Raw genomic sequence first — 16,654 nt, 5'->3', positions numbered from 1 at the left:
ATAAACCGCAAGTTCCTTTCGTCCAATAGGAACCCCCTATGTAGCGAGGCGCGGAGGCCGGCTCTCGCAACTCAAGATGGCGGACGAGAGTGAGACAGCAGTGAAGCTGCCGGCACCTCCGCTGCCGCAGATGATGGAAGGGAACGGAAACGGCCATGAGCACTGCAGCGATTGCGAGAACGAGGAGGACAACAGCTACAACCGGGGGTAACGATATCCTCGGAGTCCAATTCCCGTCCAGTCTCCCACAACCTGGGTCTCTGGGGTGCGGGGAAGTCACCGGGAGCTTAGGGTAGCCCCACCCCCACATTCTTATTGGCGGAGACATTGGGATCCTGCCTGGTGATTGGTTGCTGTCTTTGTCATTTACCAGGGTGGGTGCTCAGTATATTAAGGGCCGGAGACATTCAATACTTTTATTATATAAAAGTTCTTCTGCGTAATGTTCCACTCGTGTGCTTCACCCGCGTTCAGGGAAAAGAGCATGTTGGACTGTGGTTTCCGATGGCACAACACGAGTCAATCTAACTACGGTTCAAAGGGAACGTTACTTAGATGTGTGAACAACGTGATTAGCAATAAACGAATAATAAAACATTTTGCTGCAGCTCACCTTCAATGAGGAAGTAAATCAGCTTGTACAAACCATAATTATGTTGTAAAATATCACTAACAGGAGAATCTCAAAATACAGACTTACCTTATAAACCCGACATGTAATTACTGTATGATAATGTTTTGATGTATACAGTGCCCGTTGTTCCAGATAATCCATAAGTTTCCTGAACAGTGTGTAATTAGATCTTCCAGGATCTTCCCTCTATTAACTTTGTGAAATAGCCTCAAAGCTTCAAGAAATTGAGTGATGGTGCATCTTAGACAGGGATTGGAACTGGTTTTAATACTGTATCTCCTGTACTTCAGAGTCTTGACTACTAGTAACTGTTACTTGGGGAGAAGAAATTCATCAGGCATTTCAGTGTTGTTCTTTTCCTACATCAGTTTTCATTCTCCTGAGCCACACCCTATCCTTCTTTCATCGTTTTGTTACAGTAGCTGGTACTGAAGCTCTGTCCTTGTCTATATTTACGATTATGTTTGTTTTGTTTTGTTTTTACGTATATGTTTTTGAACGTTAAGTTAGGAGAGACTTTTTTGGATGTATAACTTTGAGTCTGTGGAGGTCTGATTGTGTGTGGGGGGGGGAGTCCCATTTTCATAGCCATCAGGTCATTTGCAATATTAGCAGAAGTCCTGTAGGTAAAGTTAGAAGGTTGAAATCTTTGAATAAACTTAAAATACACTGTCTTGGAGAGATGGAAAAGCAAATGATTAATTAAGTAGTTTATGATCTGCTTGTGATAAATCCTTAGGTTAAAAAATCTAGCTTTTATGTTCTTTGACCAGCCTTAAGAATTCACAAGAGAGATGCCTGGGTGGCTCAGAGGTTGGGCGTCTGCCTATGGCTCTGGTCATGATCCCACGATCAAGGGATCGAGTCCCACATCGGGCTCCCTGCATGGAGCCTGTCTCTGCCTCTCTCTCTCTCTCTCTCTCTCTCTCTCTCTCTCTCTTTCTCTCTTTCTCTTTCTCTCTCTCTGTGTGTGTGTCTCATGAATAAATAAAATCTTTTAAAGAAAATTCACAAGAAGAATGTAGAGGAAAAGGAAGTTTGTCAGATCTGGTTTTATGAGTGCTATAACTTACAACAGATCTAATGTAACAAAAGCCTTGAAGTTTGAGATTGCTAAGAAAGGAAGGGCTTTTAAAGAGGAAATAGGAAAAGGAAGAAGGGAAAGTGCACCCCTCCTGAGTAGAAATCCTAATCATAGATGAGAGAGTTGATGAATTTGAAAGTCATTTCAGAAGTGAAAGTATGGCTTTTTCTTTGCTCTGTGTGTAGTTGCTTTTATTTTTCTCTACTAAACTGTTGTCCTGACCAGCATCTGTAGCTTTTTAATTGGTTTTATATTCCCTATGATCTGTGAATCCTTTTGCAAAAAGTATTTGGCAGAAAGTTCTGTGTTTTATTTATAGTACAACAAAATGATAACCTTAAGAAAAACTTTGGTGGTGTTTTGTTGTTGTTGTTGTACATGGTTATATGTGGTCTGGATGAACAAATTTATTAGCATCCCAAATCTAGCGATCTGGTAAATAAATTTGGAGGTGGCAGGTGAAAAACAAAGGACCTAGCTTGGAGGACACGCTACTTTTGGCACTCGGAATCTGAGGTGGAGTCAGTATTTCCCCACTAATTGTCAGAGGAAATGATTTGGGAAAGAGGCAGTGTAGCACGGAAAGAGCATGGATTTAGGGGTCATTCATACCTGAGTTCAAAGCCTGGTTCTGACACTTATCCTGTAACCTTGGGAAAGTTACTTAACGTCGTCCAGTTATAGGGATTAAATGAGATAATGTCCAGAATACAGCCTGGCCCCTCCCTCCCCTTCTTCTTTCCAATCTTCCCTGTTCTTCCTTTCTCCAGCTTGTATTCTTATCACATACCTTGTTTTTTGTAGTTTTTATAATAGTGGTTAAATGTATCCAGTCCCTGCCTCACCTGACTATAAGGTGCCTGAGTAGAGGGACCATGTTTTTGAGATGCCTGGCACTTCATGGTCGTTAGTGATTACTTACTGGATGAACAAATGGCAAATGTTAAAACTAAGAGTTCAGTGTTAGTGGAGTTTCTTCTCACTGAGGGGAAGAGTGTCAGATTTGTCTTACACATTTTGCTTCCCCACGTCAGCCTCATTGTGAGCCTTTCTGCAGTTTTCTGTGAAATACCTACAGAAACCAGGGATCCTCCCAATTTGTCCTGGAAGTTTTCCCCTGTGTTTTTGGCTTCTTGAAATTTTCTTGTCTTAATATTATTTAAAATGTTTTCAAAAGTGATGTAAAAAAAAAAAAGTGATGTAAGAATTGAAGGGGAGCACCTGCTTTTTATGCTGATGAGTCTAATATGCAGTAAAAGTTAATGATAGTTCAAGCCAACCTGTATTCCCTTTAAGGCCTTCCTTTCAGGATGGGCTCACAGTACTTTACACTAATGAAATGAGCTACATCCGTACACTGGAATAATAGGAAATACAGTTGTGGTAGTTCCTTGTGTCCCTTTGTCTATAAGGTTAGTCCTTGACTTTTTGCATCATGTGTTTCTTCCATAATTAAATAAACATTTGATGAGATCTATATTCCTATAAATATACATATACATTTAAATACACATATGTGCACATGCATACATGCAATGTATGTATATATTTTATTTTATGTGTTTTATATATATGTATCTTTACAGTTTCTCTATATGCTATTTTTTTTAATCCACTTAACGAAAACAGGCAGCATTTTTCCCCCAGTTGCTTGCCTGACATAAGTTATCCTGAGCAACTGAGAGTAGAGTCCGACTAAAATAATCTTTTTTTCTTTTTAACGATTTAATTTATTTGAGAGAATGTGCACAAGTGGGTGCATGCATGAATTAAGAGAGAAGCAGAGAAAAAATCCCAAGCAGACTCCCTGCTGAATTCAGAGCTCCCTGGACCTGAGCTGAAATTCAGAATCAGATGCTCAATCTACTGAGCCACCCAGGTGCCCTCAGACTAAGACTATCTTATCTTAATATTGTAGCCCCCTGCAGTTCATCATTCATCTAAAGCTTTAATTTGCTTGTTTGTTTTTAGTGAAAGGCTTTCCAAGAATTGTTGCTAAGGAATAAACATTTTTAGCTGGCAGTAGATTTTAGTTTTGGGTTAGCAAACAAGTAAAGTTTATTTGGATGATTGGAACAGGAAAAGACTTTTATATTGTTTTGTTCCTAAGATTGATTGATTGATTCATTCATTCATTCATTTAAAAAACTTATTTACTTGAGAGAGAGCCAGCTAGGGGAGGAACAGAGGGAAAGGCAGACTCCCCACTGGGGAGGAGGCCTGATATGGGGCCTCATCCCTGAGGGGATCATGACCTGAGCAGAGGGCAGATGCCCAACCAACTGAACCACCCAGGCACCCCTAGGATTCTTAAGGATTCTTTTAGAATTTATTTTGCAATGTCATGGATACTGCTGAGATGCTGCTAAGCCATCCCTTTGATACGAATGTCCAATGTCGGTTTCCTATCCTGGTTTCTTACTCTATGGGGACAGGTTAAGATGAGTTCTTGTAAGTTTTTCTCACTAGTCCTGAGCTGTTACCTCTTATGAAGAAACTTAAGAGAAAAAAAGAGGCCTTTTTGAAAGGAAATTCCATAAAGCCAGCTTTACTTGGTTTTGTTTTATTCTTCTGATTCTCTAAGAGTGGTTCTTTCCATATTTATTTGGTGGCATATAGCTGCATCTAGCTCTTGGAAAGAAGAAATCTTTTCTGTGCCTTTTTCTTAATTTCTCCCTTCAGCTTTTGGTTTTTCAAAACTAGATCAAAGCAGAAATGAAAAGAGAAACCTCATCACTGATATCAAATAAGTGTTCTAATTTTATTTCCCAATTAAGTGGCAATTAAAAAAGAAACTAATCAAGAGCTGCTTCAAAGAGAAGAGACTGGAAAGCAGAAGAAATGAAAAGCAAATGAGAGCCTATTTCAGGGAGACTGCTGCTCATGGCACACCAGTTTTGCTGATTTTTCACATTGTTTAACTAATGTGCTCACTCTAAAATTTCCCAGCTTTACTAACTCTGCGGTTAACCCTTTGCCTTCAGAGTCCATAGATTTGGGGACCGTAGATTGAGTAACTTTAGGAGGAGCTTTTTCAGCTCTTCTCTGTAACCTTGTCTAAAATCTCTGCCCTGCAAGCCTTTCTTCTGATTCCTCAAGGAAAGTGCTCTTGCAATTATTGCATTTAAGACACACAAAACAGCAACAAAACCTAAACTAAAATTCTTCAATAGGATCAGTACTTGCTTAGTAATGTTTTCTACTTCTGCTAACTTTTGAGAGACAGCTGAAAAGGTTTCACCATTGTGGTATTTGATAAATGTTCTCTGTTGTTATTACTACGTTCTGGCCACTGTGCTAATAAGCCCTTTCCGTGGATTATCTCCTAGACTTCACTTACAAAGACTGAATTAGCTTTCATAGTGAGGCTTGGGATTTGTATCTCTACCTCTTCCTTTGACATCGTGGAGGTTCTATTGCTGGACTTGCTGGATTTCTTTTCCTACTGCCTTGAGTTCTGCCTCCTGACTGCAGCAATGTGAGTCCTGTCTTTGGATCCATTCAGGAACCCATGGACTTTTCCAGACTAGGGAGTCAGTTGGTGATGGAGATGGCTGACTCCTTTAAACTTTTCTTAATGGACAAGTATATTTTCCTGACGTCATTCTAGTGTGTGAAATTTCTGTCAGCAGTGAGTCATTGCTCAGAAAATTACTGAAAATGGTCTCTAAGCAGCATTTGATTTGACCTTGGAGTTGCAGGTTATGGGGTGGCTCACCAAAGCAACCCAGAGGATGTGGAATTTACATTTCTGTCTCAGTCCCATTCTAAACAGTTTAGTATGGAAATCCCTGGGTGGCTCAGTGGTTTAGCACTTGCCTTCGGCTCAGGGTGTGATCCTGGGGTCCCGGGATCAAGTCCCATGTTGGACTCCTTGCATGGAGCCTGCTTCTCCCTCTACCTGTGTCTCTGTGCCTCTCTCTCTTTCTCTCTCTCTCTCATGAATAAATACATAAAATCTTTAAAAAAATAAAAAATAGTGTAGTATATCAGAGCTTTTGTGACCCCTAAAAAAAAAAACAGTTATCTTCCATGACAAGAGCTGACTTGTTCACCTTCACAATTCCTGTCCCAGGAAAGGCAGGGGATGTCAGTAAAAGCAATTTTTGTAATCCGTTCCCACAACCTGCTGTTCTTTTCACAGGCCTCTCTGGGTACCTTGATGGCAGTACTAAAGTGTTTTTATTTTTCCCATCATCTATGATTTACACAGTTTTTTCTTTCACTAATGGGTGGGATTACAGATTTTGGAGTATGACTGTAAGTGAGCCTGCAGTCATAGCAGTACAGAGGATAGACATTTGAGACTGAGTCATTACATGTGCTTTGTACCCAGGTACCCTTGTATGCCACTGCACTCACCTCTTTGGGCCTTCTGAGTACCGAAAGGATTTTTTTTTTTTTAGATTTTATTTATTTATTCATGAGAGAGAGAGAGAGAGAGGCAGAGACACAGGCAGAGGGAGAAGCAGGCTCCACGCAAGAAGCCCGATGTGGGACTTGATCCCAGGACTCCAGGATCACACCCTTAGCTGAAGGCAGGCTCTAAACTCTGAGCCAGGGATCCCCCCGATAGTATTATTGGTGAACATATCACACCTTGTAAGTAAACAGATTTGCAGAAAGATTTCCTGATATCCAAAAGTAGAATCAAAAGATATCCGAACCTAGGCTTTCATAGATTTCTCTGAAAATGTTGAATTTTAGCCCAAAGAATTCCAGTTTTTAGGGGTAGAAAATAAGTGACCAAAAGCTATGAATTTTATTTTCTGGACTTTTTTTTTTTTCTTTGATCCCATAATCAAAACTAACCCTGTTGTCTGTATTTAAGATGTTGGAACCATTTTAAATAGTTTTAGTGGAGCTTTTTTGTTATAACTTTATAGAAATAGGACAGGTCCTAACGAGGGAGAAGATGACAAATAAGAAAATTGATAATTTAATAAGAAAGTTGATTATTTAAAATCTCAACCAGTGGTTCGTTCAAAAGACCGCAGCATCTCCACACTTTTATAGACTGTTAACATACCTGTCCTATGGAAACATTATTGGAGATGATTTGCTGACCCCCTTTCGGGCTCTAGCTTTCCAGGATTTTATTTTAGTCTATTATGTTCAAAAGTGTCAGTCAAGGGATCCCTGGGTGGCGCAGCGGTTTGGCCCCTGCCTTTTGCCCAGGGCGCAATCCTGGAGACTCGGGATCGAATCCCATGTCGGGCTCCCAGTGCATGGAGCCTGCTTCTCCCTCTGCCTGTGTCTCTGCCTCTCTCTCTCTCTCTCTCTCTCTCTCTCTCTGTGAGACTATCATAAATTAAAAAAAAAAAAAGTGTCAGTCAAGCACGTTATCTGTTGAACTCTTAACTGTGCACTCGGTGCAACTGGAGGTGCTATAGGAAACAGCTGTATCAGATGTCCGTATGCTAGGAAATTTTTAATCTTACTGGGAAGGTAGGAAACAACACATTATATGTGAAGTATTAAATCTTATGGGAGATCATAATCTTAGCCAGATACCAGTGAGAGCTAGTGTAGTCAGAGGAGGCCTGGATAAAGCATTGCTCACTCTCTTCCTGGCCTTTATTTATTTACTTACTTATTTCCTCCTTGCCTTTAATATGTGCTCCTCTGATACACAGAAATTTGTTTTAAGGCCCTGTGTGATGAAACAGTGTTCTTTTGACTTTGGAGGAGTCTCAGATAAATTCCCATGGTAACAAGACTGTAGTGTTTGGGAAGGAATGGCCCAAGTCTTTAGAAATTGGTGGATTGTCCCTGGGTACCAGTTGGTTAGTTGGTGACCAGTTTGTCTCACATGTCTGGGCCTTGGTTTCGTCTTCTGTAAACAGCAAGTTAAGCTGGGTGGCCCTAAGATTCTTTTCAGCAAGCTGCTGGCTGAGCTTGCACTCCCCCACAAGAACAGCTTTCTGTTCCCCAACCACGCACCCTTGAGTGGATTTTGTTACCCAGTAGGATGGAGAGGAGGCCTATGTTATGGACCCTTACTACTTGTCATGTTATCTGGAAGTTCTGCGCTCATGCTGCTCATCTGTCAGCATGCCCTTCCTCCCGCCCACTTCCACATCCTGGCATTGCATTCTGTTTCTAGAAATCAGCACTGAGGCTCATTTTCTATCTCCTCCCCCAAGCCTTGATTTATACCAGAGCATCCATGGGCTTTCTAGTTTGAACTTAGAACATCTTGGCCTTCATTAAAAAATGACATTTCTTGGGACTCTTGGCTGATTCAGTCAATAGAGCATGAGACTGTTGATCTTGGGGATAGGAGTTCAAGCCCCATGTTAAGCATAGAGCCTACTGAAATTTAAAAAAAAAAAAAAAATTTTTTTTTTTAAGACTTTGAGAGAGAGAGAGCACGCACAAGTAGGCAGAGCAACATGGAGAGAAAGAAGCAGGCCCTTTGCTGAGCAGAGAGCCCCATGCGGGGCTGAACCCCAGGACCCTGGGATCATGACCTGAGCCAAAGGCAGAAGGCAGATGCTTAACTTAGAGCCAACCAGGCACTCCTCCCTCCCCAGTTTTTTAAAGACATTTTTTTAATCACTGTCTTCCCTGTTCCTGGCTCTGTCATTCTGCTAATTTGTCCCATATTCACTAGGTTGGTCATTAATGACTTGAGCTTATCAGCTTTAAAGTGTAAACTTCAAAATTTTTATGTTAACTTTCATGTCTTTTTCCATTGTAAGGAGCCTCCTTCTCCCCAGGAAGGCAGATTTCACTGATTCTTTGCTCATTTTTTTGGAACCAAACGAACCAAAGTCAGACTTTGATTTTTTGTATTCCATGATTCTGGCCCATCTCTTTGGAGTGTGTGACTGGAAGGCTTAGAGCACTCTGAGATTGCTGTTTCAATTTGCAGAATCACTATACATCCTGAGATACCCACCTGCTGGGTGTGGACTTCAGGTCCCTTTAAAAATTATGCTGAATTCTTAGAGAAAGACTAGCCTGCTTCAGTGGATCCCCTGGTTTGGTTCTCCGCAAATCCAAATGGAAGCTGTTCTCTGAAATGGTGTTGGCTTCCTAGGAGGCTTCTTGAAGACTTACTCTCAAGGCCTCTGAGCTTGGTCTCTTTTGAGTAATTAGTATTACTATAATCACCTTGAAAACTAAACCCTAGGGACGCCTGGGTGGCTCAATGGTTGAGTGCCTGCATTCGGCCCAGGGCATGATCCTGGAGTCCCAGGATCAAGTCCCACATCAGGTTCCATGTATGGAGCCTGCTTCTCTCTCTACCTATGTCTCTGCCTCTCTCTCTGTGTCTCTCATGAATAAATGAATAAAATCTTTTTAAAAAAAAAAAGAAAAGAAAACTAAACCCTAGTGAACTCTTTGGAAATCTCTTCTCTGAGTCAGTTGTCCTTTCTGGGTTGTTGACTGTGAGACATGGTGAGCTCATAATGTGTTCTCGTGGCTGTAGCTCAGTACCTAGCAGCTCTGTGAAAATGACTCTTCTTTCTTTTCACTTTCCTTTGTTCTTCATCTGTCTCTATATTTGATGTACAAGTTGAAACAGGATTGTTGCTCAGTAGCTATGTATACAAATTTAGGGCAGTACAAGGAAAATGAAATTCACTCTCTGCATTTAGTTTGGGTCTTGGAGTTTGTCAGGCGTGTATATTAATCATGCATAATAAAACAGAACAAGAGTTCAATCTAAAGATCCTTCCACAGAAACAGGTTCATGAGGTGATGGCTGCACAGAAGTGTCTCTACTGAATAGCAGAGCAAGGGCAGGAAGGTGATTTCTTAGTGATTTACTTGGAAAGATTTCTGAAGTTGGAGGAAGTAATTTCTTCTGTTTTCCTTATGTGAAAATGTGTTTAGTAAATATCCAAAAGGTTAACACACAGCAATTCTTTGCCTTGACCTTTTTTATCTATATAATTATTTTAAAAATATGTGTTTTTATGGTAACTCATATACAGAGACCAGGTAACTCATTCCATAAGCTGAAATGAACGAGGACTTATAAATTGTATCAGTGGCAGGACACCGCTTTGTTTCCTAACATCAACTGGTTTTTCAATTTTATAATGTTCCATATAATCTTGAGACTAAAGTGAGAATATGTCTGGAATTTTAAAATCACATAGAATTGTTATAGGCTGCAAATAGGCCTGTAGATGATAACAACATTGAATTACTAAGTGGAAAGAATTTTCTTTAGGCCATAAATGACTTCCTGTTTCCTGTTCTTTGCCATGGCCTTGAGGGTTTTGCAGAGAGCATCTGGTTTTAGGAGTTCACCTTATTCCTCCTCTGAATGTTATTGGTCTTCCTTTCATAGTATGCCTTCTGTATCCCATTAAGATAATACCTAGGAGTTGCACTTGTGTCCAGACTTCATGACCTTACACTTGGACTAAAGTGACCTTCAGCCTTTTTTTTTTTTTTTTAAGATTTTATTTATTTATTCATGAGAGACACTGAGAGAGAAAGACAGAGACATAGAGGGAGAAGCAGGCTCTATCCAGGGAGCCCGATGTGGGATTCAGTCCCGGGACTCCGGGATCACGCCCTGAGCCAAAAGCAGATGCTCAACCACTGAGCCACCCAGGCGTCCCATGACCTCCAGCCTTTCCTGGATCTCCCTGACTTCATAGTCTCCCTGCAGCAGGGACCTTTGAGAGGCCTGGCAGATGGGTGTTGGCAGGTAAACCAGAGTGGGGTGAGGGGAAGAGTGAATGACCTAGCTAGGAACTGAGGGTTATGGGCCCGGGGAAAAGTTGGGCTCAGTACCTTCTAGGTTAAGAGGCTGCTCTCACTGTAGGCTTTCTAGCATGGGAGGGACAAACTTTCTAGCATGGAAAGCCTTTTCACAGAGCTACGTCCCACAGCTGACTAGAGTTGACAATGATGCAGAAAGTTGGTGAAGTCAGAGAGATTCAGCACAGGCTGGAAGTAACTTTAGTTGAAGCATAAGGTCATGAAGTCTGAACACCAGCGCTCCTCCCAGGAGTAGGAATAGGTATGTCTCTCACAGGAAATGGCAGCTCATGCTGCAGATTGCCTTTTCCCTACACAGTACCACTTGCCATGAGAAGACAATTAATATTCATAATCACCCCAAAGCATTTTAATACCAAGAAGACTTTCTGAATTATAAAATAAAGCGTAAATGGAATTTATCATAATAGTATGGAAAATGTATTTTATACTATTTTAATTCTTTTAAAAATGGTTATCTAGAGTATACAGCTAAAACGCACAGCCAGCACCTGGCTGGCTCCGTGGTTGAGCGTCTGCCTTTGGTTCAGGTCGTGATCCTGGGGTCCTGGGATTAAGTCCTGCATCAGGCTCCCTGCAGGGAGCCTGCTTCTCTCTCTGCCTCTCTCTGTGTGTCTCTCGTGAATAAATAAATAAAATCTTTAAAAAATAAAATAAAACCCTACACTTAGCTGATCCTGCAGATTAAAGTTCACTGTATTCTCAGGTGGAACTACTAATTTTGAATTTTTTTTTTTAACTGCTTTTTTCCTCCTTCCTTCCTTCCTCCCTCCCTTTGCAGTACTGCCTTGAGCTTTAGATACAGCTGGGGAATCTCAATAAACCTTATGCACTGAGAGGGTGGGAGTGGGGGCGAGAAAGGGTTTCCAAAAAGACCACTTTGGGCTGTCATCGTTTTAAATTCAGGGCTCTGAGGAAGCGTTGGTGGTATGAATGCCCTGTTAACAATAACCATTTGCCTTTGGTGCCAGCACTCTTGCAATCTGAATGAAATAAACATAAAATAAAAGCAAGAATTAAAAAGGTCCTTCCAAACAAGATATTTCTTGCACAGCCCCACCACACACACATCTCACAGAACTGGTGGGAGTGAGGAGAGCTGCATTTGCTGGTGTCCTCCAAATGCCCCTCTGGGACCTGGATTCTCTAGTCAGCTTCCGAAGCCAACAGGCCTGATTAAGGAAGGTCTGGCTCCCCAGAAAGCTCTTTGTCAGTGTAGCTCCAAACAGATGATTTTTTAAAAGCCCTGCATCAGTCTTTATTTTGTCTTACAGTGGTTTGAGTCCAGCCAATGACACTGGAGCCAAAAAGAAGAAAAAGAAACAAAAAAAGAAGAAAGAGAAAGGCAATGAGACAGATTCAGCCCAGGATCAGCCTGTGAAGGTAACAAGGACGCTCTGTTTTCTTGTGACCGAGAGTCGCTTTTTCAGATGAGAGAGTTTGGGGGTCAATGTATAGGAACAATTCAGATTGACAGTCTCCACTGGTATTGCTTCAAGATGGAGGAGTTGGATCCCTCTGCTGCCCTCTGCTGCCCTAGACCTAGGTGATGAACCTGCTCCTGGTACCTTAAGAGACACAGCAGGTTAGACGCTGTCTCCCGAGCATGTTGCCCCCTCAGTATGTCCAGGTACAGAACTGCATGTGCTGCTGTGCTAGGTGCTGGAGAGAATTCTGTCGGAACAGCCCCTGCTGCCTAGAGCAGTGGTTCTCAGACCTCTGTCTTAAGTCCTCAGCACTGGGAGAAGAAAGGGTCTATTCTTTTTTAAGGCCAATCTTTATGTATTGCGAGCATTCCCTTATTGCTGTAGTCATTGTAATGGAAGCTGTGAGTCCCACAAGGTCCATTTCTGAGGTCCACCATTGAGAACCACTGGCCTAGACTGTACAACTACGACTGACACATGACCTGAAACCCAAAAGTACGGGTAGGGATTGGGTTATTTCATAAATAAAAATTATAAAAGAAAACCTTTTATTTCAGGTTAAGTGTTGCCCCCTTCAGAGTTGTCTCCAGGAAAAGCTTAAACATAGAATCCCTCTCTTAGAAGTTTCACAAGAGATCCAGTCTCACCCCAGTATACCCTCACCTTTTTTTATGCCGCAAATACCGTGCTTCAACTTGAATCCTACCTTGTTGAGAAATGGCTTCAAGTAATTTTTTTTACTGTTCTTAATATTAAATCCACTATGGAAAAAAACCTCCAAACCACCATTGTTGACCACCAGGCACTTCATTTAAATTAACCCCAAACCTTCAACATCCCTACTTGGAAGGTGGGGCGGAGGTGGGGGGGGGGGCTCTTCCTCATTTTAAAGCTGCAAGCAATAGGATGCCTATCTGGCTCAGGTGGTAGAGATCAACTCTTGATCTAGCAGTTGTGAGTTCAAGTCCCATGTTGGGCATAGGGCCTACTTTAAAAAAAAAAAAAAAAAAATTAAGGATGAAAGCAATGGCTCAGCCAGGTCTTTGGGCCAATGATTCTAGCCCAAGCCTGTGCTTTAGCTTTAGAAACTTTTGTTTCATTGTTTGTCTGGAGGTGGGTGTTTGGAGACTGCAGGGGGATTTGAGCTCCAGCATGTATCAAAATGATTCACTTTGAAATCAGAAACATTTAACAAAATACCATTTACATAACCTCCCTTTCCCTCTTTGTGAGAGGGGTGCAGTTCTTTGTCAAGAATTTAGGAAAGACCTGGTGCCTGAGTGACTCAGTGGTTGAGTGTGTCTGCCTTTGGTTCAGGTTGTGGTCCTGGAGTCCCAGGATTGAGTCCCAGTAGGGAGCCTGCTTTTCCTGCCTCTCTCTCTCTGTCTCTCATGAGTAAATAAATAAAATCTTAAAAAAAAAAAAAAAAAAAAGGAATTTATGAAAAACGTTAACAAGAGGAAGAAAATGGAAAGCACTTGTCCTACCTCCCAAGAATAAGCAGTATAAGCACTTAGTTTATGTTCTCCCTGTCCTCAATATAAATGGGGGGGGAAAAGTAGCATAGTAAAAATACCAGAAGAAATTCTGAGTATTTTTATATAATCGTAAGCCTGACATAAGACCCAGAAGCCATAAAAGCCAAAAAGCTTTTCTTTTTATTTTATCTTTTTATTTTATTTTTTTAAGCTTTTCTTTTTAAAAGAAAAATTGACAAATTTAAATCCTCTCTGTAAAAGTTAAAAAGATAAATAGACTGGGAAAACATCTGTAATATATCAGTCAATTTAAAATAATGAAATGAGTGGGCAGTTTACAAAATTAAAAATGCACGTTGACACAGTGTATGAAAAGATAGTTAAATTGACAAATTAAAATTAATATTTTTTTCCTCCTTGGTTGGAAACTTTAAGATTTGGGAAATCTAATGATGAGGATCAAGAGAAACACGTGCTCACTGGGTTATTAGTTGATACTAGTTAAATGAACACACTGTTCCTTGGGTTATTGATTGATACTCTCTTTTTAGAGAACAAGTTGACAATATATATTACAATTTATTTTTTTTTAAGATTTTATTTATTTATTCATGAGAGACAGAGGGAGAAGCAGAGACACAGGCAGAGAGGGAGAATCAGGCTCCATGCAGGGAGTCTAATATGGAACTGGATCCCAGGACTCCAGGATCACGCCCTGAGCTGAAGGCAGATGCTTAATCGCTGAGCCACCCAGGCGTCCCTATATTACAATTTGAAATGTGCATATCCTTTGACCCAGAAAGTCTCTTTCATAGACTTTATCCTACAGAAATATATATTCCAGTGAGCAAAAATAGATGTACAAGAAACTTCATTACGGCATTGTTTGTAAAGCTGAAGAACAAAACCACGAAAATGCCCGTCGACGGGGGACTTGCTAAATATATTGTGGTCCATCCACAAAGTGGACTCAGTTCAAATGAGCAGATCTGTGTGTCCACATGGAGAGGTCTCTAGGACCGTATTTAAAGAACAGCATGTAGAATAATACCGTATGACCCAATTCTAGTTTTTGAAAATTGTGCGTGTGTGTGTTTGGAGCTTGCATGCAAAAAAGTCTGAAATTATATTTGCCTCTTCTCACCCTACCTCCTAAATTCAGACTTTTGGTGATAAGGATTATATTTCAGGGGCGGGATTGTTGGGTTTTTACTTTCTATATGTATTATACATTTCTGCATTGTTTGAAATTTTACACTGAGCATGTATTCCTTTTGCCCTCAAACATGAGACTAAGAAGGAGAAACCCTGTAGGAAGCACCCACCCTTCAAAAAACCATCACCAACCACTCTTTGGTTGTCATATGACATCTGACCTCTGGGGTTGGGATCATACCCCTTCCTTGAGTTGCACCCCTTAACTCTTGCACTTGTGATTAATCAAAAGTGTTTGTTAACATAATGGGCCTTTTCTCTCCCCAACTTTGTCTCATCCAGATGAACTCTTTGCCAGCCGAGAGGATCCAGGAAATACAGAAGGCCATTGAACTATTCTCAGTGGGCCAGGGGCCTGCCAAAACCATGGAGGAGGCTAGCAAGCGAAGCTACCAGTTCTGGGACACGCAGCCTGTCCCCAAACTGGGTATGTATGTGCTTTCTTCCCTGGGTGAAGGGAAGGGATGTGTCTTAGCTTTGGGTGCCACACTGAATTAGTGAGGGAAGGATGGTAGGGTTTTGGAGTTCCTTGGTGACTATTTTTAGAGGGCAGTCTTTAAAGTGCAGTATAGAAAACACTAATTTTCAGGGACCTTACCATGTCACAGGAGTACATATTGAGAACAAGTACTGATTCCTTCCAGTCCATCATCATCTACTCTAAATCTACAAAGAAAAACCATATCTTGGCACACGCTGAGTAGGGTTGTGTGCCCAGGGGTCTGTGTTCCCACAAAAATTTTATTTATTTCATTTTTTTTTAAGATTTTATTTATTCATGAGAGACACAGAGAGAAAGAGAGAGGCAGAGACACAGGCAGAGGGAGAAGCAGGCTCCACACAGGGAGCCCAATGTGGGACTCGATCTCAGGACCCCAGGACCACGCCCTGGGCCAAAGGCAGGTGCCAAGCCACTGAGCCACCCAGGGATTCCCCCCACAAAGATTTTATAGAGAGACCATCTCATTTATGGGGCAGATGTCTGATCCTGGGGTGGGCTGTCCTCCAGCCCCTTCCCTTTGTCCCTCAGCCAGTACACACTTACCAACTGCACATAACTTGACATTTTGCTCAAGAGTGATGGCTCAGCCCCCGGGATGCCCTCTGCAGGTCTGGTTGGCACCCTTTAGAAAAGCTATACTGAGCTCTTAAAGGGGTAGGACAGGCAGAAAAGCTAAAAGGATTCTGGAGAGACAACATAGCAGAGTTAGATATGCCTGCTGAGGCTGAGCCACAGCTAACATTGATGACTAACTTCAGATGTCGCTGTTGAGAAAAAATTTCCAGAGTGGTTGCACCATGATTCTGGGCCTATTGATGGCCCAATTCCTATTTTCTCTATGACCGAGAAAGTGTGTTGAGAAAACATGAGACACCAAATGTAAGTGGCCTTCAGGTTGTGCGTGTGATTGGTCTCTTCCAGAATCCTTGGTGGGAAGGGGGGGTGAGGGCAGGGCAGAACCAGTGAATCGAGAGGGGAGAGGGGCTGCTGTACCCAGAGGTGGTCTGTTTCAGGAGTGGGGAGTATGCGATACAAGGCAGTGCTACTCAAAGTGTGGTCCTTGGACCAGCAGGGTGGGCATTGCCTAAGAACTTGTAAATGTGCGGACTCTCAGGCCCTACCTCGGGTCTATGGAATCAGAACCTGTAGGGGATTTGTGTCCACTCTGCAAGTTTCAGAAACTGCTGTAGAGCAGATGCAGTTCTTGAACAGTTCAGTCACAATCCAGACAAATGGAGATATGCCCCCCCGGGGTGGAAAGCAAAGCACTGCCTGGATGGTGAGGAGTGGTGAATCGGTGGCAAGCACTCCTCCAGAACCCTGTCCTGACCCATCCGCCTTGTCTGTCAGGCAGCCCAGGTCAGCCAGGTCCCAGGCCCACTGGCTAAGCTTTCCAGCAAGGCTTTGGGTCATAGTAATGCGGTTAGTAGGGCATTACCAGGACCGGGTCCTGGTGACAACTCCCCGCCAAGAAGTAGGAAGAATTCCACCTTTGAGTGAAATGCACAATGAGGCATTTTGTGGTGGCTGCTGGGCATTTTGGCCTAGTTTTCAGATGGGGCTTTG

General features: G+C 42.0%; 1 protein-coding gene across 1 annotated transcript in view; it reads left to right on the top strand.

Moving 5' to 3' along the window:
* Positions 1 to 57: 57 nt before the first annotated feature.
* Positions 58 to 16,654, top strand: part of NMT1 (N-myristoyltransferase 1) — a 30,995-nt gene continuing 14,398 nt past the window's right edge. Inside the window, exons 1-3 of the mRNA XM_041725507.1 lie at positions 58 to 207; positions 11,741 to 11,849; positions 14,869 to 15,013. Of these exons, the coding sequence (XP_041581441.1) occupies positions 77 to 207; positions 11,741 to 11,849; positions 14,869 to 15,013 (385 nt within the window). The 5' untranslated portion in view covers positions 58 to 76. The remainder of the gene's footprint in view (positions 208 to 11,740; positions 11,850 to 14,868; positions 15,014 to 16,654) is intronic.

The sequence above is a fragment of the Vulpes lagopus genome, chromosome 12 (genome assembly GCF_018345385.1).
Source record: "Vulpes lagopus strain Blue_001 chromosome 12, ASM1834538v1, whole genome shotgun sequence".
NCBI classification, from domain to species: Eukaryota; Metazoa; Chordata; class Mammalia; order Carnivora; family Canidae; genus Vulpes; species Vulpes lagopus.
The sequence above is the reverse complement of the archived record's forward strand: the minus strand, read 5'-3'. Positions and strand labels throughout refer to the sequence as shown.